This window comes from Ambystoma mexicanum, chromosome 10 (genome assembly GCF_040938575.1).
Source record: "Ambystoma mexicanum isolate Mex_15411 chromosome 10, UKY_AmexF1_1, whole genome shotgun sequence".
Classification (NCBI taxonomy): Eukaryota; Metazoa; Chordata; class Amphibia; order Caudata; family Ambystomatidae; genus Ambystoma; species Ambystoma mexicanum.
The window spans coordinates 13,484,845-13,509,285 of record NC_090932.1 but is presented as its reverse complement, the minus strand read 5'-3'; the positions used below and the strand labels follow the sequence as shown (position 1 = coordinate 13,509,285).

Below are 24,441 nucleotides of genomic sequence, written 5' to 3'. Positions count from 1 at the left end.
CTCCAACCAATTGTAGAAGGCCTTATAACGAAGGGCCTTATAGTTTGAAAACCAACGATATAACGTGTACTTAATAGTGTTAAAGATGACATGTTTTTAGAGGTTGGCATAAGTTGTCCCCCTGACAGTGGGCAGACAATCACAATGATAGTTCCTATGCAATGTATACTTAGATTATCCCCTCAAGCCTATCACAGCGTTTGATAGGTTTTCTGTTATTTACCATCTAGTATGATGTTACATCTGATGTATTTGTTGCATATAAGCATGTTTTTATGAGAAATGCACTGAGAGCTCGAGTGAACGTCCGTTGATGTGCGTTGTAACTCCCTGTTTCAGATAATTGATATTAAAACAGCACCTTTGCCATCTTCCTGAGTTGGTTTGATTATTTGGTGTCAGAGTTCTTCTGCATCCCATGCATTTCATGCACGGTACTAAAAGGGCCATATGCTCGATTCATTGTCACAGACACATACTTCTAGACCATAGCTGTCAATTACAACTCACCAGTGTGTGGAGATTGGAAGAGACATTGGGCCTGTTTTTCAGTGGGATTGCTCCATTGTGAAACACTTTTGTAAATCATGCCCTCTCTCTTACACTCTCCAAGCTGACCCCCAAGCCCTCGAAATCAGAGGATTCTGTTGATGCCGCGAAACGTCAAAAGACGGCTCTACGAAAAGACCACAGATTGACCTCCTTCGCATTCGGTCAATACATTTTTTATTCAGATATTTCATCCATTAACAAAGGTTGCTTTTGGAAAACTGATTGATAGATAGATACATTGAGAAATATTCTTCTTGGATGGAGAGAGGAGTTGTTAATTTCACTTGATATGAGACACTGATGATCTAGAAATTCTATACACCAACTTATGCATGCACATACATCTTGGATTCATTCTAATGCATGGGTCTTCGTCATGCCTTCACAAAAAGGTTGCTGTGCATTCAAGAGTCCATGCATGTTCCAAGTTGTCATGAATCATAGAGTGCACCCCTTTTGGGATTCTTGGTCCCTCTCACAGCGGGCTTACACTCATTAATACTCCCAACATGGCCGTCCAGCGTAATCCCTTCTTGCTCCATGTGCTGGACGTAGCCTTTTCTACTAATAGACCACGCCTTCCGCGTCTCTGCGCGTCTCAATGCTATTGCGAAGTAGCGACCAGACATGTGCTCCGTAGCTCACGATTCTTCTCCTTTTCCAAACCCGCTAACCCTTCCTAGTCCTCCCCCTTCTACTTACCTCCTGGATTCCTGGCTAGCGTGCTTCCACTGTCTCCTGGATTCCTGGATTCGGCGTCCCGGAAACTGAACGCATTCTGGATTCGGAAGAGAATCGGGCAGCCTTCTTCAAGACCCAGTCCATCCGCAAGAAGGCATCGACCAAGGACACCAGTAAAGAACGGACTCAGGTGAGAAGGGGGGAACTCCTTGACAGTTTGAGATGCCACTCGACCGAACTTGATATTGATATGGAGGCTGCCGTGCAGGACCTGATGCATAGTATGCAGGAATTATCAACCAAGGTACAGAATTTAAAGGCGGAGAACGCCGCTCTCAAACAGTTGGTCTTATCCCGGGATTCTGCTACAAAAGAAAGTGTCTTACTGGGCGGCATCGTGGACAAATACGACGGCTCAGCAAAGTCCCTTCATGCATTCCTGGATTCGTGCTTGGTCCACTTTACCTTCAAGCCCTATTACTTTTCGACCCCCAGGGCCAAGGTGGGTTTTATAATCTCTCACCTTTCCGGGAATGCCTTAACTTGGGCGGCTCCCCTCGTTAACTCTAGCAGGCCCTTAAAAACATGTTTGACCGCGCTGAGCAGGTTTACAGCGCCCAGGAATGCCTGTTAGACTTTCAGCAAGGTTCCCAGGATATGCTCACGTATGTGACCCAATTTAAACAGTTGGCTAAGGAAGCTGACTGGTCCGCTGAGGCGAGCTGTATCCTGTTCAGGAGAGGATTGAACGAAGAGATTAAGGATGAGCTGGCCAGAGTGGCACGGCCAAGCTCGTTCCAGGCACTAATGGATCTTGCCATGCAAATTGACTTCCGTATCCAGGAAAGGAAGACAGAAAAGAAAAAAACCAGGGGAATCCCTGCCAAGGTATCATTTGAGAGTACCATCAGAACGGACACCAACCCAAGCCCAGTCACGGAACCAGAGCACATGCAGATTGGGGCCTTTCGTGCACCCATATCCCCGCAAGAGAGAATGAGAAGAATTCATACGGGCCTATGCATGTATTGTGCCTCGGATAAGCATTTGGTTAGGGAATGTCCTCTAGCACCCCCTCGGCTTTCGGGAAACGCCAGCTCCCGATCCTAGATGAAGCAGAGCTTCGGGAGAGAGATGTTTGCTCCACCTTAATCCCATCCTTGAACCCTCCTGGCCAAAACAATTTGGTGATATTACAGGCCTTTCTATCACCCTCCAAAAATAAAACCTATTCCATTTTGGCCGTGGTAGACTGCGGAGCTATGGGGATATTCATCGATCAAGAATGGGTTACTAAACATCGAATTCCGTATGAGACACAAAGCACCATGCAACCTGTGGAAGCTATTGACGGAAGACCCCTTGCATCAGGGCCCATAAGCCTGCAGACCAAAGAGATCCAGCTTTCAATAAATCACCATCAGGAGCTGATTAAGTTTGACATCATTAAGTCAGCTCATTACCCCATGGTTTTGGGTATGCCCTGGCTACAGAAACACAATCCATATATCAACTGGACAGCAGGTTCTCTATTCCTAGGCTCAGAGTTTTGCATGTCTCACTTCCTATCCCTGGAACCTCTGTTAACACACCCAAGGAACCAACAAGGGAACAACAGACATCACTCATGGTGTCTAATGTCATACACGTTCCTGAGGCCTATCAAGGATATGCTGATGTGTTTTCAACTGCCATAGTTCAGGCCTTACCCCCACACAGACATGAAGACTGCGCAATAGATACAGAACCCTCTGCAGTGATTCCCTTCGGCAGGATGTTCATCTTTTCCGAACCCGAGAAAAAGGCCCTAAGAGAATATCTGGATACCAACCTTGAAAATGGCACCATAAGACCTTCAAAAATCTCTGCTGGTGCTTCCCTATTCTTTGTTCCCAAGAAGGATACCACGGAACTCAGACTCTGCCTCGATTTTCGCGGCCTAAATCAATGCACCCTCAAGGACCGATACCCATTACCCTTGATTTCGGACATCCTGGAAGCCGTGAGAGGCGCGGTAATATTCACCAAGTTGGATCTCAGGGGGGCCTATCATTTGATTTGTGTCCGGGAAGGGGACGGATGGAAAACCGCCTTCAGAACACCCTTTGGCCATTATGAATATCTAGTCATGCCCTTTGGACTAGCTAATGCCCCGGCAATTTTCAAACGCTTTATGGTCAGGGTGTTTTCTGACATGTTGTTTCTCTTCGTCATTGTATATCTGGATGACTTTTTGGTCTTCTCCAAGGACCCTATATAACTTGAAGAGCACGTGAGGGCAGTCCTGCAGAGACTTAGAGAACGCAAACTCCTAGCCAAACCCGAAAAATGTTTCTTCCTTGTAACCTCCGTTCATTACCTAGGATTTATCCTTCGCCCAGAAGGAATCGGTATGGATCCTTCAAAGGTAAAGGCCATACTGACCTGGCCTGCTCCTGCTTCCGTAAAACAAGTTCAATCATTCCTGGGCCTTGCCAATTTCTACCGCAAGTTCATATCTAACTTCTCCGAGATAGTACAACCGATTGTTGCTCTCCTGAAGAAAGACGCTCCCTTCCTCTGGTCTTCACCACAAGAAACGGCGTTCCAGTGTCTGAAGACAGAATTAACACAAGCTCCTATATTGGCCCAACCCGATACTAGTCGACCCTTCATAGTAGAAACAGACGCCTCTAATTACGCCATAGGTGTGGTCCTGAAGCAAGAATTAGGAGATAAACTGGAACACCCAATTGCTTATCTTTCAAGAACCCTGACTCCTAGCGAAACACACTATTCAGTCCTGGAAAAGGAATTGTTAGCCATCCGTCATGCCTTCACTGAGTGGCGACATTTACTTCTCGGAGCTAAACATCCAGTTCAGGTCCGTACGGACCACCGGAACCTCCAGATTCTACAGTCTTTGGAGTGTAGGAATATTTGTCAGGTGCGATGGGCCTACTTCTTCGCCCAGTACAAGTTCCACATCCTTCATGTTCCAGGATCACAAAACCTAATTGCTGATGCCTTATCTCAACGACCGGACTACGAGCCCATTGAAGACAAGGCATATCCTCAGATGTTTTCCCCCAAAATCTTTGTAGCCCAAGCAGTCAACCTCCTTGAAGAAATCCAAGCTCAGACCCAATCCTCTGATCTGTGGAAGGATATATCTAAGGAAAATCAATGGAATCTAAGGGTCCGGGAAGGGTATCTATTCAAGGACAATCTATTGGTCATCCCTACAAAAAGGCTACAACAAAGAATAATAAATCTCTGTCATGATACCCTACACTCCGGACATCGTGGCATCGCCAATACCCTCCGTCTTGTACAAAGGCAATTCTGGTGGCCTAGGATGAGATTCGACGTACAGCAGTACATTCAATCCTGTATTGTCTGCAGTCAAAATAAACATGATAACAAGAGACCAGCGGGCCTTCTACTGCAACCTACACTGCCAACCAGGCCATGGGAGATTATTGCTACGGACTCCATTGTGGAACTACCACCTTCCCGTGGATACACTACCATTATGGTTACCATAGACTTGTTCACTCATATGGCTCATTTTACACCGCTGCATGAACTGTCATCCTCCTCTGAACTAGCAGGAATCTTCCTGGAACACATATTCCGTTTGCATGGACTTCCTTCCAAGATCATGTCGGATCGTGGACCTCAATACATCTCACAATTCTGGAAAGGTCTCTGTCAATGCTTAGGAATTCAACATGCCCTTTCTTCAGGATATCACCCTCAAACCAACGGAGCCACAGAATGTGTCAATCAAACCCTGGAACAGTATCTTCGATGCTTCGCTACCAAGGTTCAGGATGACTGGTCCCTCCTGATACCGGTGGCTGAATTCGCCCATAACAATTCCGACCATTCGGCACTTAAGATGAGCCCCTTTTATTGCAGTCAAGGTTTCCATCCATCGGTCCTGCCTTCTGTTCTTCCTCAACCTACACCAGTACCTACAGTTGACTCCTAGATCGAAACCCTTATCAATATACATAAGGAGGCCAAGAAATTCTTGGAGAAGGCCAGAGAACAGACCAATAAATATGCAGATTCCAAAAGAAGATAAGGCCCTTCTCATGCAATCGGTGACCAGGTCTGGTTGTCATCAAAATTACTACCCCGACATCTACGGCCGAGTAAATTGGACCCTCGATACTATGGACCTTTTCCCATCAAAGAAGTTATAAATCCCGTTTCTTATCGGATCAAATTGCCAGACTCCTGGAAGAAAATACACCCAGTCTTTCACACATCTTTGCTGAAACCCTACGATCCATCCTCCCGGAAACCCTGCAAACCTCCTCCTATAATGGTCGACAACCAATTGGAATACGATGTGTCCCGGATTTGTGATTCCAGGTATAGAAGGGGCCAGCTTCAATATCTGGTTGAATGGAAAGGATATCCCCCTAGTGAAAGAACCTGGGAGCTTCTGTCAAACATCAAGGCCCCTCGACTGCTCAGAAGATTTCATCTCATTCACCCGGGCAAACATGGAGTGAAAGGTCTTCGGAGGAGGCATGTTGTCATGAATCACAGAGTGCGCCCCTTTTGGGCTTCTTGGTCCCTGTCACAGCGGGCTTACACTCATTAATACTCCCAACATGGCCGTCCAGCGGAATCCCTTCTCGCTCCATGCGCTGCACCTAGCCTTTTCTACTAATAGACCACGCCTTCCGCGGCTCCGCGCGTCTCAATGCTATTGCGAAGTAGTGACCAGACGTGTGCTCCGTAGCACGCGGTTCTTCTCCTTTTCCAATCCCGCTAACTCTTCCTAGTCCTCGCCCTTCTACTTACCTCCTGGATTCCTGGCTAGCGTGCTTCCACTGCCTCCTGGATTCCTGGATTCGGCGTCTCAGAAACTGAACGCATTCTGGATTCGGAAGAGAATCGGGCAGCCTTCTTCAAGACCCGGTCCATTCGCAAGAAGGTCTCGACCAAAGACACCAGTAAAGAACGGACTCAGGTGAGAAGGGGGGAACTCCTTGACACAAGGATATTATTGCTCTGTCAGGCACCCCATATTCTTATACCTGGAAAAATGCAGTGCTCTAAACATTTTTTCTGCTGACATGTTTCTCAGTGCAAGAACAAATAACAAAAAAGATGGCCGCCACAATTAAAAAGAGGACAACAACACGTCCTCTTTCCATCTCTTTGCTACTTCCTACAGCAGGATGTGCAACACACAGAAGAGAGAAATGGAAAGGAGTGACCCGGCAGGGTGTAACTCTGCGCTGCAGGTACAGAGAGACGCAGGGTGCTGAGAGAATGTGGGGGAAACCTGCACATTATCAGGACAGGTTCGAATCAGATGCCTCGCCGGCGCAGCGCTGGCCAATGAGCTGGCTCTTGTCGGATCCGCAATCCGGCATCAGATCTCTTGCTGAATCTCAGGATCTGGCTTGTCTCTGCCTCAGCCCCAGTAAAGATCCCACACAAACGCCTGTGCAAGATTTTTCGGTGTGCCCTCGTCCGGGTGGCGGGGCGCACCGAAAAAACTTTTCTCAATGTCCCTTGTTTCAGTGAACCAAGGGGCAGGGAGAGAAGTTTTGCCACGCATATTAAAGAATTGTGCCGTGCTAGGCCACACACAATACAGGAACAGCAGGGGGCTCAGTTGCTGAGTGTGATTGTTGGTGTCAATTGAGCTCCCTGCTCTTCTTGTATTGTGTGTGGCCCCGTGCGCCGCTCTTGCCCGATAGCAAATAAAGGGCGCTTTGCCTCCAGCTCACTGTCATGTAAAATTAAGAATTGGTCCGATACTTAAGTTTGCATTACATGAGCTGGAGACAAAGCGCCTTTTATTTGCTGTGGGGGGAGGGGTGATGAGGGGCATTACTCCTGGCGGTATCTCCAGCTCTGTTTACAATAGGTACAGGAATCCCATGAGCTATCTCACCGCAGTTACAGCCTGTGAGTTGCAGGTTAACACCGACCTCTGCAGCAGGTGCATGAACACCTTGCACTCAACCGCAGCTATTTTACTGTGATTGAAACCTGTAACCCAGGTTGCAAATAGACAGACTGGTGTAGCTCGACATTATTCAACTCATTGATTTGACAGCATTGTTTAATATCTCTGTCAACTGCAGTCTCCCTGACCCTGTAGGAGTCTCCAGCATTGCCCAGAAATCTGAAAGACATGCATCTGTCATTTAACTGAAATATTGAGTGATTGACTACAAAATGAAAGCTGGAAAATCAGGTTTTGTCTTGTTCGCCAGATCAGAAAATAGGTTAATTAGCGGCTAAAGTGTCGCGTGTGTTTGCACGCAGTCCTAGAGTTCATCGATGGCCAAGGGTGGCCACGGTATGCTCATTCCAGCCGTGTGGACATCTGTCTCCAATGATGCTTGCTTCAGACAATGCACCAGGGGCCAGGCACCAGGGGCCAGGCACCAGGGGCAATGCTCCGCTATTACCTCATTTCGGTTGGGCCTGAACCCAGCGTCGCAGACGCCCCCACGAGCCACTGCATGTTCATGACTTCTGAGCCTGGGCTGTAAAAAGCTACAGAAATTGAGTCGTTTCCCTCGCCTTTTACCCTTCCTAGTGTTGACGCTTACCCACAAGAGCACAGAGCATTGTCATCAAAGCACAAAGTGTGATATTTGCATATTTTGTTTTGCAGGGAATATTGCACTTTAGATTGCTGGGTTTAAAAGGTGAGCACCTTTTATATTTTGCCAGCGTATTTACTGGAATGAAGCCGCATGAAAGAAATTGCCCCATTTTAAAACTATTATTTTGTACATTTCCGATGAGCAGAGTTCAACTGCCAGCTGCGCCCCCGTAACTGCTCGGAACCCCGCCTCCGGCTCCGCCCTGGCCTATTTTTGCATTTCCTCCACTGCCTCGAGGTGACTATTTCTGGCAGCATTCCGTGCCACCTGATTGGCGGAAGAGCGCACGCGATGTTATCTCCGGCACTGAGAGTTATGTTGCCCTGTCCATAGATTCACATGAAAAAAGAAATCCTTAAGCGAATAAACGAGATATTGATTAAGATGACTGGAAAGCGGCAACTTGATCATTTGCAAACGGATAGAAATAATCTCACACATGTCAAACCTCTTCAGACAAACATATTACATGGCTGGGTCCAGAGCCCATTTCTAGTAGCACTCACACAGCTCCTGCTTCGGACACGTGGAACTCACCTCTTTAAAGAACAGTTTCCAAATGGGGGCGACTTCAATCTCAATGGTGTTGGGCCCACAGATCAGTCTCCTAAAGGGGGGTCAAGAAGAAGCATGTATTAGGGTAACACCCACGGCCTCGATCTGCAATACAGCGTTATGTTAATGATCATCGCACGCACTATTGGTTGCCATGTCTATAGTGTTTAGAGGCGGCGATCAGAGGATGAGGAGCTACGACACAATACTGGGCACGCTCATCAGTTACATGTTCTAGGAGCGAGAGAAGGATGTTGTGAATATCACCTACAAGTAAACAGTGTTTGAGGCCTTTAATGAACACAGTTGCAGAGGTATAGTATTACTCCTAGATTACCCCAATATTGACTGTGCTGGCTTGGGGGTTCACACCCTCTGGAGAGACAAAGCGTTCAGCCCGCCGCACGCGCAGAAGCGCAGGCCGTGCAATGTAGAGCCAGAGATTAGCAGCAAGTAATGGAACTCAGCACCTCCCCTGCTCTCCCCCAATCATAACAAGGCTGTCATAGTAATGGAGAATCAAGACTTGCTCCCAAGCCCCTCTCGCGTCCCTCACCATGGCGGCCATCTTGCCTTGGGCTGATCTTTTTTGATAGATGGCGCTCCACTGCTTGCGCTAAACCATCAAAGAAAACTTTTTCTACCCAGTTGTAAAAAGATAATATCTTATCTCGAGATTGCGGCTCGTCACCACCCAGGACCCCGCTGGAACGGAGAGGGACAAGTGGCGCGGAGGAGGAGAGCGAAGAGATCAAGAGTGAAAGCTCCAGGCACTGGTAGATAGTGTGGTGGTGTGGCCTATCTTTATACCACAAAAGGCTTGAAGGGGAAACCAGAGCTTAGCAGGGAACGCTGAAATAGGGGTCAAATGATTCAAAAATAGCTCAGAACTTTCTTTTATTCTCGTTGAGATAAACTCTGACATCCACTGTTGGCAAAAGGCGTGCTACAGGTTTTTCCTGCTCCACTCCCACGGAACGGCATGAACTCCCACATGAGGTCGCCCCAGACCCACTGCGACCTACACTCTCAGAGAGTTCGCCCCAGGGATCCTTGAGGGTTCTTGAAGACGGGCGTACGCAGTAATGGACTTGGGTTCTGAAGTCAGCAACAAAGAAATACATATAGAGAAATGCCTGTATTGCTGTCCGGCAACTCTAAAAAAACTCACCAACCAATATTCCAGATTCCTGATCGAGAACATACAAATCGCGGTCTCTCCCGCTGTCAAGACCCTAGGGGTATACCTAGACGCCACCCTCTCAATGTCCCACCAAGTCAGCGCCATCGCCACATCTGCAGCCTACTCCACCAAACTACTGAATGCAGCAACACCATTCCTCACTACAGCAAGCTGCCTCACCATAGCTAGAGTCATCATAGTCTCTAGCAAGCTGCCTCGCCATAGCTAGAGCACTCATAGGCTCCAGCAAAGTTCCTCACCATAGCTAGAGCCATCATAGGCTCTAGCAAGCTGCCTCGCCATAGCTAGAGCCGTCATATACTCACCACAGCTAGAGCCGTCATAGGCTCCAGCAAGCTGCCTCACCACAGCTAGAGCCATCATAGGCTCTAGCAAGCTGCCTCGCCATAGCTAGAGCCGTCATATACTCACCATAGCTAAAACCGTCATAGGCTCCAGCAAGCTGCCTCACCATAGCTAGAGCCATCATAGGCTCCAGCAAGCTGCCTCGCCATAGCTCGAGCTCTTATAGTCTCCAGCAAACGGCCTTGCTATAGCTAGAGCTGTCATAAGCTCGAGCAAGCTGCCTCGCCATAGCTAGAGCCGTCATAGGCTCCAGCAATTTGCCTTACCATAGCTAGAGCCGTCATAGGCTCTAGCAAGCTGCCTCACCATAGCTAGAGTCATCATAGTCTCTAGCAAGCTGCCTCGCCATAGCTAGAGCACTCATAGGCTCCAGCAAAGTTCCTCACCATAGCTAGAGCCATCATAGGCTCTAGCAAGCTGCCTCGCCATAGCTAGAGCCGTCATATACTCACCATAGCTAGAGCCGTCATAGGCTCCAGCAAGCTGCCTCACCACAGCTAGAGCCATCATAGGCTCTAGCAAGCTGCCTCGCCATAGCTAGAGCCGTCATATACTCACCATAGCTAAAACCGTCATAGGCTCCAGCAAGCTGCCTCACCATAGCTAGAGCCATCATAGGCTCCAGCAAGCTGCCTCGCCATAGCTCGAGCTCTTATAGTCTCCAGCAAGCGGCCTTGCTATAGCTAGAGCTGTCATAGGCTCGAGCAAGCTGCCTCGCCATAGCTAGAGCCGTCATAGGCTCCAGCAATTTGCCTTACCATAGCTAGAGCCGTCATAGGCTCTAGCAAGCTGCCTCACCATAGCTAGGGACGTCATAGGCTCTAGCAGGCTGCATCGTCATCGTTAGAGCCGTCAAAGGCTATAGCAACCTGCCTCGCAATAGCTCAAGCCGTCATAGGATCCAACAATTTGCCTCACCATAGCTAGGACCGTCATAGGCTCCAGCAAGCTTCCTCACCATAGCTAGAGCTAACGTAGTCTCTAGCAAGCTGCCTCACCATCGCTAGAGCAGTCATATGCTCCAATAAGCTTCCTCAACATAGATAGAGCCATCATAAGCTCTAGCAAGCTACCTCATCATAGCTAGAGCTGTCATATTCTCACCACAGCTAGAGCCATCATACTCTCTAGCAAGCTGCCTCACAATAGCTAGAGCCATCATAGACTCTAGCAAGCTGCCTCACCGTAGCCAGAGACGACGTATACTCACCACATCTAGAGCCATCATAGTCTCTAGCAAGCTGCCTCACCATAGCTTGAGCCATCATAGACTCTAGCAAGCTGCCTCACCATAGCTCGAGCCATCATAGACTCTAGCAATCTGCTTCACCATAGCTAGAGCCATCATAGACTTTAGCAAGCTGCCTCACCATAGCTAGAGACGTCATAGGCACTAGCAAGCTGCCTCACCATAGCTAGAACAATCATAGGCTCTAGCATGCTGCCTCACCGTAATTAGAGCCATCATATATTCACCATAGCTAGAGCCATCATAGTCTCCAGCAAGCTGCTTCACCATAGCTAGAGCTATTCTAGCCTCCAGCAACCTGCCTCACCATAGCTAGAGCTGTCACAGGCTCCGCTCCAGCAAGCTGCCTCATTGTAGCTAGAGCCGTCATAGGCTCCAGTAAGCTGCCTCGCCATAGCTAGAGCTGTCATAGGTTCCAGCAAGCTGCTTCACTGTAGCTAGAGCCTATATAGACTCCAGCAAGATGCCTCACCATAGCTAGAGCCGTCATAGGCTCCAGCAAGATGCCTCACCATAGCTAGAGCAGTCATATGCTCCCGCAAGCTTCCTCAACATAGATAGAGCCGTCATAGAGTCTAGCAAGCTGCCTCACCATAGCTAAAGACATCATAGGCTCTAGCAAGCTGCCTCACCGTAGCCAGAGACGTCATATACTCACCACATCTAGAGCTATCATAGTCTCTAGCAACCTGCCTCACCATAGCTAGAGCTGTTATAGGCTCCAGCAAGCAGCCTCACCATAGCTAGAGCCATCATATTCTCCAGCAATCTGCCTCGCCATAGCTAGAGCCGTCATAGGATCCAACAATTTGCCTCACCATAGCTAGGACCGTCATACGCTCTAGCAAGTTGCCGCACCATAGCTAGGGCCGTCATAGGCTCTAGCAAGCTGCCTCGCCATTGCTAGAGCCGTCATAGCCTCTAGCAAGCTGCCTCACCATAGCTAGGGCCGTTATAGTCTCTAGCAAGCTACCTTGACATAGCTAGAGCCATAATAGGCTCTAGCAAGCTGCCTCACCATAGCTAGAGCCGTCATAGGCTCTAGCAAGCTGCCTCACCATAGCTAGAGTTGTCATAGGCTCTGGCAAGATACCTCATCATAGCTAGAGCTGTCATGTACTCACCACATCTAGAGCCATCATAGTCTCTAGCAAGCTGCCTCACCGTAGATAGAGCCATCATAGACTCTAGCAAGCTGCCTCACCATAGCTCGAGCCATCATAGACTCTAGCAATCTGCTTCACCATAGCTACAGCCATCATAGACTTTAGCAAGCTGCCTCACCATAGCTAGAGAGGTCATAGGCACTAGCAAGCTGCCTCACCATAGCTAGAACAATCATAGGCTCTAGCAAGCTGCCTCACCATAGCTAGAGCTGTCATAGGCTCTAGCACGCTGCCTCACCGTAATTAGAGCCATCATATATTCACCATAGCTAGAGCCATCATAGTCTCCAGCAAGCTGCCTCACCATAGCTAGAGCCATCATAGCCTCCAGCAACCTGCCTCACCATAGCTAGAGCCGTCATAGGCTCCAGCAAGCTGCCTCATTGTAGCTAGAGCTGTCATAGGCTCCAGTAAGCTGCCTCGCCATAGCTAGAGCCGTCATAGGTTCCAGCAAGCTGCTTCACTGTAGCTAGAGCCTTTATAGACTCCTGCAAGATGCCTCACCATAGCTAGAGCCGTCATAGGCTCCATCAAGATGCCTTGCCATAGTTAGAGCAGTCATATTCTCCAGCAAGCTTCCTCAACATAGATAGAGCCGTCATAGACTCTAGCAAGCTGCCTCATCATAGCTAAAGACATCATAGACTCAAGCAACCTGCCTCACCATAGCTAGAGCTGTTATAGGCTCCAGCAAGCAGCCTCACCGTAGCTAGAGCCATCATATTCTCCAGCAAGCTGCCTCGCCATAGCTAGAGCCGTCATAGGCTCCAACAATTTGCCTCACCATAGCTAGGACCGTCATACGCTCTAGCAAGTTGCCGCACCATAGCTAGGGCCGTTATAGGCTCTAGCAAGTTGCCTCACCATAGCTAGAGCCGTCATAGGCTCTAGCAAGCTGTACCACCATCTCTAGAGCTGTCATAGGCTCCAGCAAGCTGCCTCGCCATAGCTAGAGCCGTCATAGCCTCTAGCAAGCTGCCTCACCATAGCTAGGGCCGTCATAGTCTCTAGCAAGCTGCCTTGTCATAGCTAGAGCCATCATAGGCTCTAGCAAGCTGCCTCACCATAGCTAGAGCCGTCATAGGCTCTAGCAAGCTGCCTCACCATACCTAGAGCCATCATACGCTTTAACTCTAGCAATCTACCTCGCCATAGCTAGAGCAGTCATAGACTCCAGCAAGCTTCCTCACCATAGCTAGAGCTGTCATAGGCTCTAGCAAGCTGACTCGCCATAGCTAGAGCCGTCAAAGGATCTAGCTCGAGCAAGCTGCCTCGCCATAGCTGGAGCAGTCATATGCTCCAGCAAGCTTTCTCAACATAGATAGAGCCGTCATAGTCTCTAGCAAGCTACCTCATCATAGCTAGAGCTGTCATATACTCACCATAGCTAGAGCCATCATAGTCTCTAGCAAGCTGCCTCACCATAGCTAGAGCCATCATAGACTAGCAAGCTGCCTCACCATAGCCAGAGCCATCATAGACTCTAGAAAGCTGCCTCACGGTAGCCAGAGACGTCATATACTCACCACATCTAGAGCCATCATAGTCTCTTGCAAGCTGCCTCACCGTAGCTAGAGCCATCATAGACTCTAGCAAGCTGCCTCACCATAGCTAGAGCCATCATAGACTCTAGCAAGCTGCTTCACCATAGCTAGAGCCATCATAGACGTTAGCAAGCTGCCTCACCATAACTAGAGACGTCATAGGCTCTAGCAAGCTGCCTCACCATAGCTAGAACAATCATAGGCTCTAGCAAGCTGCCTCACCATAGCTAGAGCTGTCATAGGCTCTAGCAAGCTGCCTCACCGTAATTAGAGCCATCATACATTCACCATAGCTAGAGCCATCATAGTCTCCAGCAAGCTGCCTCACCATAGCTAGAGCTATCATAGCTTCCAGCAATCTGCCTCACCATAGCTAGAGCCGTCATAGGCTCCAGCAAGCTGCCTCATTGTAGCTAGAGCCGTCATAGGCTCCAGCAAGCTGCCTCGCCATAGCTAGAGCCGTCATAGGCTCCAGCAAGCTGCTTCACTGTAGCTAGAGCCATCATAGACTCCATCAAGCGGCCTCACCATAGCTAGTGCCGTCATAGACTCTAGCAAGATGCCTCACCATAGCTAGAGCAGTCATATGCTCCAGCAAGCTTCCTCAACATAGATAGAGCCGTCATAGACTCTAGCAAGCTACCTCATCATAGCTAGAGCTGTAATATACTCACCATAGCTAGAGCCATCATAGTCTCTAGCAAGCTGCCTCACCGTAGCCAGAGACGTCATATACTCACCACATCTAGAGCCATCATAGTCTCTAGCAAGCTGCCTCACCGTAGCCAGAGACGTCATATACTCACCACATCTAGAGCTATCATAGTCTCTAGCAAGCTGCCTCACCATAGCTAGATCCATCATAGACTCTAGCCACCTGCCTCACCATAGCTAGAGCTGTTATAGGCTCCAGCAAGCAGCCTCACCGTAGCTAGAGCCATCATATTCTCCAGCAAGCTGCCTCGCCATAGCTAGAGCCGTCATAGGCTCCAACAATTTGCCTCACCATAGCTAGGAGCATCATACGCTCTAGCAAGTTGCTGCACCATAGCTAGGGCCGTCATAGGCTCTAGCAAGGTGCCTCGCCATTGCTAGAGCAGTCATAGGCTCTAGCAAGCAGCCTCGCCGTAGCTAGAGCTGTCATAGGCTTCAGCAAGCTGCCTCGCCATAGCTAGAGCTGTGATAGGCTCCAGCAATTTGCCTCACCATAGCTAGAGCTGTCATAGGCTCTAACAAGTTGCCTCACCATAGCTTGAGCCATCATAGGCTCTAGCAAGCTGCCTCACCATAGCTAGAGCCGTTATAGTCTCTAGCAAGTTGCCTCACCATAGCTAGAGCTGTCATAGGCTCTAGCAAGCTGTCTCACCATCGCTAGAGCCATCATAGGCTCCAGCAAGATTCCTTGCTATAGCTAGAGCAGTCATATGCTCTAGCAAGCTACCTCATCATAGCTAGAGCTGTCATATACTGACCATAGCTAGAGCCATCATAGTCTCTAGCAAGCTGCCTGACCATAGCTAGAGCCATCATAGACTATAACAAGCTGCCTCGCCATAGCTAGAACCATCATAGGCTCTAGAAAACTGCCTCACCATAGCTAGAGCCATCATAGACTCTAGCAAGCTGCCTCACCATAGCTAGAGACGTCATAAGTTCTAGCAAGCTGCCTCACCGTAGCCAGAGACGTCATATACTCACCACATCTAGAGCCATCATAGTCTCTAGCAAGCTGCCTCACTGTAGCTAGAGCCATCATTGTTTCTAGCAAGCTGCCTCACCATAGCTAGAGCCATCATAGACTTTAGCAAGCTGCCTCACAATAGCTAGAGACGTCATAGGCTCTAGCAAGCTGCCTCACCATAGCTAGAACAATCAAAGACTCTAGCAAGCTGCCTCTCCACAGGTAGAGATGGCATAGGCTCTAGCAAGATGCCTCACCATAACTAGAGCCATCATATATTCACCATAGCTAGAGCCATCATAGTCTCTGGCATGCTGCCTCACCATAGCTAGAGCTATCATAGCCTCCAGCAACCTGCCTCAACATAGCTAGAGCCGTCATAGGCTCCAGCAAGCTGCCTCATTGCAGCTCGAGCTGTCATAGGTTCCAGCAAGCTGCCTCACCATAGCTAGAGGCGTGAGAGGCTCCAGCAAGCTGCCTCACCGTAGCTAGAGCCGTCATAGGCTCCAGCAAGCGGCCTCACCATATATAGAGCTGTCATAGACTCTAGCAAGATGCCTCACCAAAGCTAGAGCCATCATAGTCTCTAGCAAGCTGCCTCAACATAGCTAGAGCCGTCATAGGCTCCAGCTAGCTGCCTCGCCGTAACTAGAGCCGCTATAGGCTCCAGCAAGCTGCCTCGCCATAGCTAGAGCTGTCACAGGCTCAAGCAAGCTGCCTCACCATAGCTAGAACAATCATAGGCTCTAGCAAGCTGCCTCACCATAGCTAGAGACGTCATAGGCTCTAGCAAGCTGCCTCACCATAGCCTGAGCCGTCATAGGCTCCAGCAAGCTATCTCACCATAGGTAGAGCTGTCATTGCCTATAGCAAGTTGCCTCGCCATCATATATTCACCATAACTAGAGCCATCATAGTCTCTAGCAAGCTGCCTCACCATAGCTAGAGCTATCATAGCCTCCAGCAACCTGCCTCACCATAGCTAGAGCCGTCATAGGCTCCAGCAAGCTGCCTCACCGTAGCTAGAGCCGTCATAGGCTCCAGCAAGCTGCCTCGCCATAGCTAGAGCCGTCATAGGCTCCAGCAATGTGCCTCACCATAGCTAGAGACGTCATAGGCTCTAACAACCTGCCTCACCATAGCTAGAGCCGTCAAAGGCTCCAGCAAGCTGCCTCACCGTAGCTAGAGCCGTCATAGGCTCCAGCAAGCTGCCTTGCCATAGCTAGAGCCGCCATAGGCTACAGCAAGCTGTCTCGCCATAGCTAGAGCTGTCACAGGCTCCAGCAAGTTGCCTCACCATAGCTAGAGCTATCATAGCCTCCAGTAACCTGCCTCACCATAGCTAGAGCCGTCATAGGCTCCAGCAAGCTGCCTCACCATAGCTTGAGCCGTCATAGGCTCCAGCAAGTGGCCTTACCATTTCTAGAGCCGTCATAGACTCTAGCAAGATGCCTCACCATAGCTAGAGCCATCATAGGCCAGATTACTGCAATGCCCTATTCGCTGGAACTTCCTTCAAAAACCTCCAAGAACTCTAAGTCATGCAAACAAATGCACTTCGGGCAGCTCTCAGCATCCCAAAAAGGGAACACATCACGACAGCAAGAAAAGAAGAACATCGGCTGCCCATCACAGAGAGAGGGCCCTGTTAAAAACTTTAGCCATCACTCACAAATGGCTTGCTAACTCAGCCCTGCCTTACCTCTCTCAGAAAATAACTAGCACCCACTCCTCCAGGCCCACCAGAGCACCATACACCAACAGACTACAGATCCCCAAAGTCAACAGCACCAAAGCCGGAGGAGCTAGCTTACCTTTTATAGCGGCCAAACACTGGAACTCACTGCCTCCATCGCTCAGAGCTGAACCCTCCCATGGAGCCTTCTGCAAAGCACTGAGAACATGGCTGTTCAACTTAGACCAAAATGTGTTGTGTACTACCTCATGCCAACAGTAACTGTATGTATACGCCTTGTATCATATGCCTAAGATTCCTGTATACGCCATGTATCATATGCCTACGCTCCCTGTATACGCCTTGTATCATATGCCTAAGATTCCTGTATACGCCATGTATCATATGCCTACGCTCCCTGTATACGCCTTGTATCATATACCTAAGATTCCTGTATACGCCTTGTATCATATGCCTAAGATTCCTGTATATGCCATGTATCATATGCCTACGCTCCCTGTATACGTCTTGTATCAAATGCCTAATATTCCTGTATATGCCATGTATCATATGCCTACGCTCCCTGTATACGCCTTGTATCATATGCCTAAGATTCCTGTATACGCCTCGTATCATATGCCTAGGATTCCTGTATACGCCATGTATCATATGCCTATGCTCCCTGTATACGCCTTGTATGATATGCCTAAGATTCCTGTATACGCCTTGTATCATATGCCTAAGATTCCTGTATACGCCATGTATCATATGCCTACGCTCCCCATATACACCTTGTATCATATGCCTAAGATTCCTGTATACGCCTTGTATCATATGCCTAAGATTCCTGTATACGCCATGTATCATATGCCTACGCTCCCTGTATACGCCTTGTAAGATATGCCTAAGATTCCAGTATACGCCTTGTATCATATGCCTAAGATTCCTGTATACGCCATGTATCATATGCCTACGCTCCCTGTATACGCCATGTATCATATGCCTACGCTCCCTGTATACGCCATGTATCATATGCCTACGCTCCCCATATACGCCTTGTATCATATGCCTACGCTCCCAGTATACGCCATGTATCATATGCCTACGCTCCCTGTATACGCCATGTATCATATGCCTAAGATTCCTGTATACGCCATGTATCATATGCCTACGCTCCCTGTATACGCCTTGTATCATATGCCTAAGATTCCTGTATATGCCATGTATCATATGCCTACGCTCCCTGTATACGCCTTGTATCATATGCCTACGCTCCCTGTATACGCCTTGTATCATATGCCTACGCTCCCTGTATACGCCTTGTATCATATGCCTACGCTCCCTGTATACGCCTTGTATCATATGCCTACGCTCCCTGTATACGCCTTGTATCATATGCCTACGCTCCCCATATACGCCTTGTATCATATGCCTAAGATTCCTGTATACGCCTTGTATCATATGCCTAAGATTCCTGTATACACCATGTATCATATGCCTACGCTCCCTGTATACGCCTTGTATGATATGCCTAAGATTCCTGTATACGCCTTGTATCATATGCCTAAGATTCCTGTATACGCCATGTATCATATGCCTAAGATTCCTGTATACGCCATGTATCATATGCCTACGCTCCCTGTATACGCCTTGTATGATATGCCTAAGATTCCTGTATACGCCTTGTATCATATGCCTAAGATTCCTGTATACGCCATGTATCATATGCCTAAGATTCCTGTATACGCCATGTATCATATGCCTACGCTCCCTGTATACGCCTTGTATGATATGCCTAAGATTCCTGTATACGCCTTGTATCATATGCCTAAGATTCCTGTATACGCCATGTATCATATGCCTGCGCTCCCTGTATACGCCTTGTATGATATGCCTAATATTCCTGTATACGCCTTGTATCATATGCCTAAGATTCCTGTATACGCCATGTATCATATGCCTAAGATTCCTGTATACGCCATGTATCATATGCCTACGCTCCCTGTATACGCCTTGTATGATATGCCTAAGATTCCTGTATACGCCTTGTATCATATGCCTAAGATTCCTGTATACGCCATGTATCATATGCCTACGCTCCCTGTATGCGCCATGTATCATATGCCTACGCTCCCCATATACGCCTTGTATCATATGCCTAAGATTCCTGTATACGCCTTGTATCATATGCCTAAGATTCCTGTATACGCCATGTATCATATGCCTACGCTCCCTGTATACGCCTTGTATGATATGCCTAAGATTCCTGTATACGCCTTGTATCATATGCCTAAGATTCCTGTATACGCCTTGTATCATATGCCTAAGATTCCTGTATACGCCATGTATCATATGCCTACGCTCCCTGTATACGCCTTGTATGATATGCCTAAGATTCCTGTATACGCCTTGTATCATATGCCTAAGATTCCTGTATACGCCATGTATCATATGCCTACGCTCCCTGTATACGCCATGTATCATATGCCTACGATCCCCATATACGCCTTGTATCATATGCCTACGCTCCCTGTATACGCCATGTATCATATGCCTACGCTCCCTGTATACGCCATGTATCATATGCCTAAGATTCCTGTATATGCCATGTATCATATGCCTACGCTCCCTGTATACGCCTTGTATCATATGCCTAAGATTCCTGTATTTGCCATGTATCATATGCCTACGCTCCCTGTATACGCCTTGTATCATATGCCTACGCTCCCTGTATACGCCTTGTATCATATGCCTACGCTCCCTGTATACGCCTTGTATCATATGCCTACGCTCCCTGTATACGCCTTGTATCATATGCCTACGCTCCCTGTATACGCCTTGTATCATATGCCTACGCTCCCTGTATACGCCTTGTATCATATGCCTACGCTCCCTGTATACGCCTTGTATCATATGCCTACGCTCCCTGTATACGCCTTGTATCATATGCCTACGCTCCCTGTATACGCCATGTATCATATGCCTACGATCCCCGTATACGCCTTGTATCATATGCCTAAGATTCCTGTATACGCCATGTATCATATGCCTACGCTCCCTGTAAACGCCATGTATCATATGCCTACGCTCCCTGTATACGCCATGTATCATATGCCTACGCTCCCTGTATACGCCTTGTATCATATGCCTAAGATTCCTGTATATGCCATGTATCATATGCCTACGCTCCCTGTATACGCCTTGTATCATATGCCTACGCTCCCTGTATACGCCTTGTATCATATGCCTACGCTCCCTGTATACGCCTTGTATCATATGCCTACGCTCCCTGTATACGCCTTGTATCATATGCCTACGCTCCCGGTATACGCCTTGTATCATATGCCTACGCTCCCTGTATACGCCTTGTATCATATGCCTACGCTCCCTGTATACGCCTTGTATCATATGCCTACGCTCCCTGTATACGCCTTGTATCATATGCCTACGCTCCCTGTATACGCCTTGTATCATATGCCTACGCTCCCTGTATACGCCTTGTATCATATGCCTACGCTCCCTGTATACGCCTTGTATCATATGCCTACGCTCCCTGTATACGCCTTGTATCATATGCCTACGCTCCCTGTATACGCCTTGTATCATATGCCTACGCTCCCTGTATACGCCTTGTATCATATGCCTACGCTCCCTGTATACGCCTTGTATCATATGCCTACGCTCCCTGTATACGCCTTGTATCATATGCCTACGCTCCCTGTATACGCCTTGTATCATATGCCTACGCTCCCTGTATACGCCTTGTATCATATGCCTACGCTCCCTGTATACGCCTTGTATCATATGCCTATGCTCCCTGTATACGCCTTGTATCATATGCCTACGCTCCCTGTATACGCCTTGTATCATATGCCTACGCTCCCTGTATACGCCATGTATCATATGCCTAAGATTCCTGTATACGCCTTGTATCATATGCCTACGCTCCCTGTATACGCCTTGTATCATATGCCTACGCTCCCTGTATACGTCTTGTATCATATGCCTACGCTCCCTGTATACGCCTTGTATCATATGCCTACGCTCCCTGTATACGCCTTGTATCATATGCCTACGCTCCCTGTATACGCCTTGTATCATATGCCTACGCTCCCTGTATACGCCTTGTATCATATGCCTACGCTCCCTGTATACGCCTTGTATCATATGCCTACGCTCCCTGTATACGCCTTGTATCATATGCCTACGCTCCCTGTATACGCCTTGTATCATATGCCTACGCTCCCTGTATACGCCTTGTATCATATGCCTACGCTCCCTGTATACGCCTTGTATCATATGCCTACGCTCCCTGTATACGCCTTGTATCATATGCCTACGCTCCCTGTATACGCCTTGTATCATATGCCTACGCTCCCTGTATACGCCTTGTATCATATGCCTAAGATTCCTGTATACGCCTTGTATCATATGCCTAAGATTCCTGTATACGCCTTGTATCATATGCCTACGCTCCCTGTATACGCCTTGTATCATATGCCTACGCTCCCTGTATACGCCTTGTATCATATGCCTACGCTCCCTGTATACGCCTTGTATCATATGCCTAAGATTCCTGTATACGCCTTGTATCATATGCCTACGCTCCCTGTATACGCCTTGTATCATATGCCTACGCTCCCTGTATACGCCTTGTATCATATGCCTACGCTCCCTGTATACGCCTTGTATCTTATGCCTACGCTCCCTGTATACGCCGTGTATCATATGCCTACGCTCCCTGTATACGCCTTGTATCATATGCCTACGCTCCCTGTATACGCCTTGTATCATATGCCTACGCTCCCTGTATACGCCTTGTATCATATGCCTACGCTCCCTGTATACGCCTTGTATGATATGCCTAAGATTCCTGTATACGCCTTGTATCATATGCCTAAGATTCCTGTATACGCCATGTATCATATGCCTAAGATTCCTGTATATGCCATGTATCATATGCCTACGCTCCTTGTATACGCCTTGTATCATATGCCTACGCTCCCTGTATACGCCTTGTATCATATGCCTACGCTCCCTGTATACGCCTTGTATCATATGCCTACGCTCCCTGTATACGCCTTGTATCATATGCCTACGCTCCCTGTATACGCCGTGTATCATATGCCTACGCTCCCTGTATACGCCTTGTATCATATGCCTACGCTCCCTGTATACGCCTTGTATCATATGCCTACGCTCCCTGTATACGCCTTGTATCATATGCCTACGCTCCCTGTATACGCCTTGTATCATATGCCTACGCTCCCTGTATACGCCGTGTATCATATGCCTACGCTCCCTGTATACGCCTTGTATCATATGCCTACGCTCCCTGTATACGCCTTGTATCTATGCCTACGCTCCCTGTATACGCCTTGTATCATATGCCTACGCTCCCTGTATACGCCTTGTATCATATGCCTACGCTCCCTGTATACGCCATGTATCATATGCCTACGATCCCCGTATACGCCTTGTATCATATGCCTAAGATTCCTGTATACGCCATGTATCATATGCCTACGCTCCCTGTAAACGCCATGCATCATATGCCTACGCTCCCTGTATACGCCATGTATCATATGCCTACGCTCCCTGTATACGCCTTGTATCATATGCCTAAGATTCCTGTATATGCCATGTATCATATGCCTACGCTCCCTGTATACGCCTTGTATCATATGCCTACGCTCCCTGTATACGCCTTGTATCATATGCCTACGCTCCCTGTATACGCCTTGTATCATATGCCTACGCTCCCTGTATACGCCTTGTATCATATGCCTACGCTCCCGGTATACGCCTTGTATCATATGCCTACGCTCCCTGTATACGCCTTGTATCATATGCCTACGCTCCCTGTATACGCCTTGTATCATATGCCTACGCTCCCTGTATACGCCTTGTATCATATGCCTACGCTCCCTGTATACGCCTTGTATCATATGCCTACGCTCCCTGTATACGCCTTGTATCATATGCCTACGCTCCCTGTATACGCCTTGTATCATATGCCTACGCTCCCTGTATACGCCTTGTATCATATGCCTACGCTCCCTGTATACGCCTTGTATCATATGCCTACGCTCCCTGTATACGCCTTGTATCATATGCCTACGCTCCCTGTATACGCCTTGTATCATATGCCTACGCTCCCTGTATACGCCTTGTATCATATGCCTACGCTCCCTGTATACGCCTTGTATCATATGCCTACGCTCCCTGTATACGCCTTGTATCATATGCCTACGCTCCCTGTATACGCCTTGTATCATATGCCTACGCTCCCTGTATACGCCTTGTATCATATGCCTACGCTCCCTGTATACGCCTTGTATCATATGCCTACGCTCCCTGTATACGCCTTGTATCATATGCCTACGCTCCCTGTATACGCCATGTATCATATGCCTAAGATTCCTGTATACGCCTTGTATCATATGCCTACGCTCCCTGTATACGCCTTGTATCATATGCCTACGCTCCCTGTATATGCCATGTATCATATGCCTAAGATTCCTTTATACGCCTTGTATCATATGCCTACGCTCCCTGTATACGTCTTGTATCATATGCCTACGCTCCCTGTATACGCCTTGTATCATATGCCTACGCTCCCTGTATACGCCTTGTATCATATGCCTACGCTCCCTGTATACGTCTTGTATCATATGCCTACGCTCCCTGTATACGCCTTGTATCATATGCCTACGCTCCCTGTATACGCCTTGTATCATATGCCTACGCTCCCTGTATACGCCTTGTATCATATGCCTACGCTCCCTGTATACGCCTTGTATCATATGCCTACGCTCCCTGTATACGCCTTGTATCATATGCCTACGCTCCCTGTATACGCCTTGTATCATATGCCTACGCTCCCTGTATACGCCTTGTATCATATGCCTACGCTCCCTGTATACGCCTTGTATCATATGCCTACGCTCCCTGTATACGCCTTGTATCATATGCCTACGCTCCCTGTATACGCCTTGTATCATATGCCTACGCTCCCTGTATACGCCTTGTATCATATGCCTACGCTCCCTGTATACGCCTTGTATCATATGCCTAAGATTCCTGTATACGCCTTGTATCATATGCCTAAGATTCCTGTATACGCCTTGTATCATATGCCTACACTCCCTGTATAC

General features: G+C 48.2%; 1 protein-coding gene across 2 annotated transcripts in view; it reads right to left on the bottom strand.

Annotated features, from left to right (window-relative positions):
- The window catches only part of LOC138491101 (probable cation-transporting ATPase 13A4), a 978,968-nt gene that overhangs the window by 765,227 nt on the left and 189,300 nt on the right, over positions 1-24,441 (bottom strand). For both annotated transcript variants that reach the window (XM_069617419.1, XM_069617420.1), the window contains exon 6: positions 8,403-8,472. In XM_069617419.1, the coding sequence (XP_069473520.1) occupies positions 8,403-8,472 (70 nt within the window). The remainder of the gene's footprint in view (positions 1-8,402; positions 8,473-24,441) is intronic.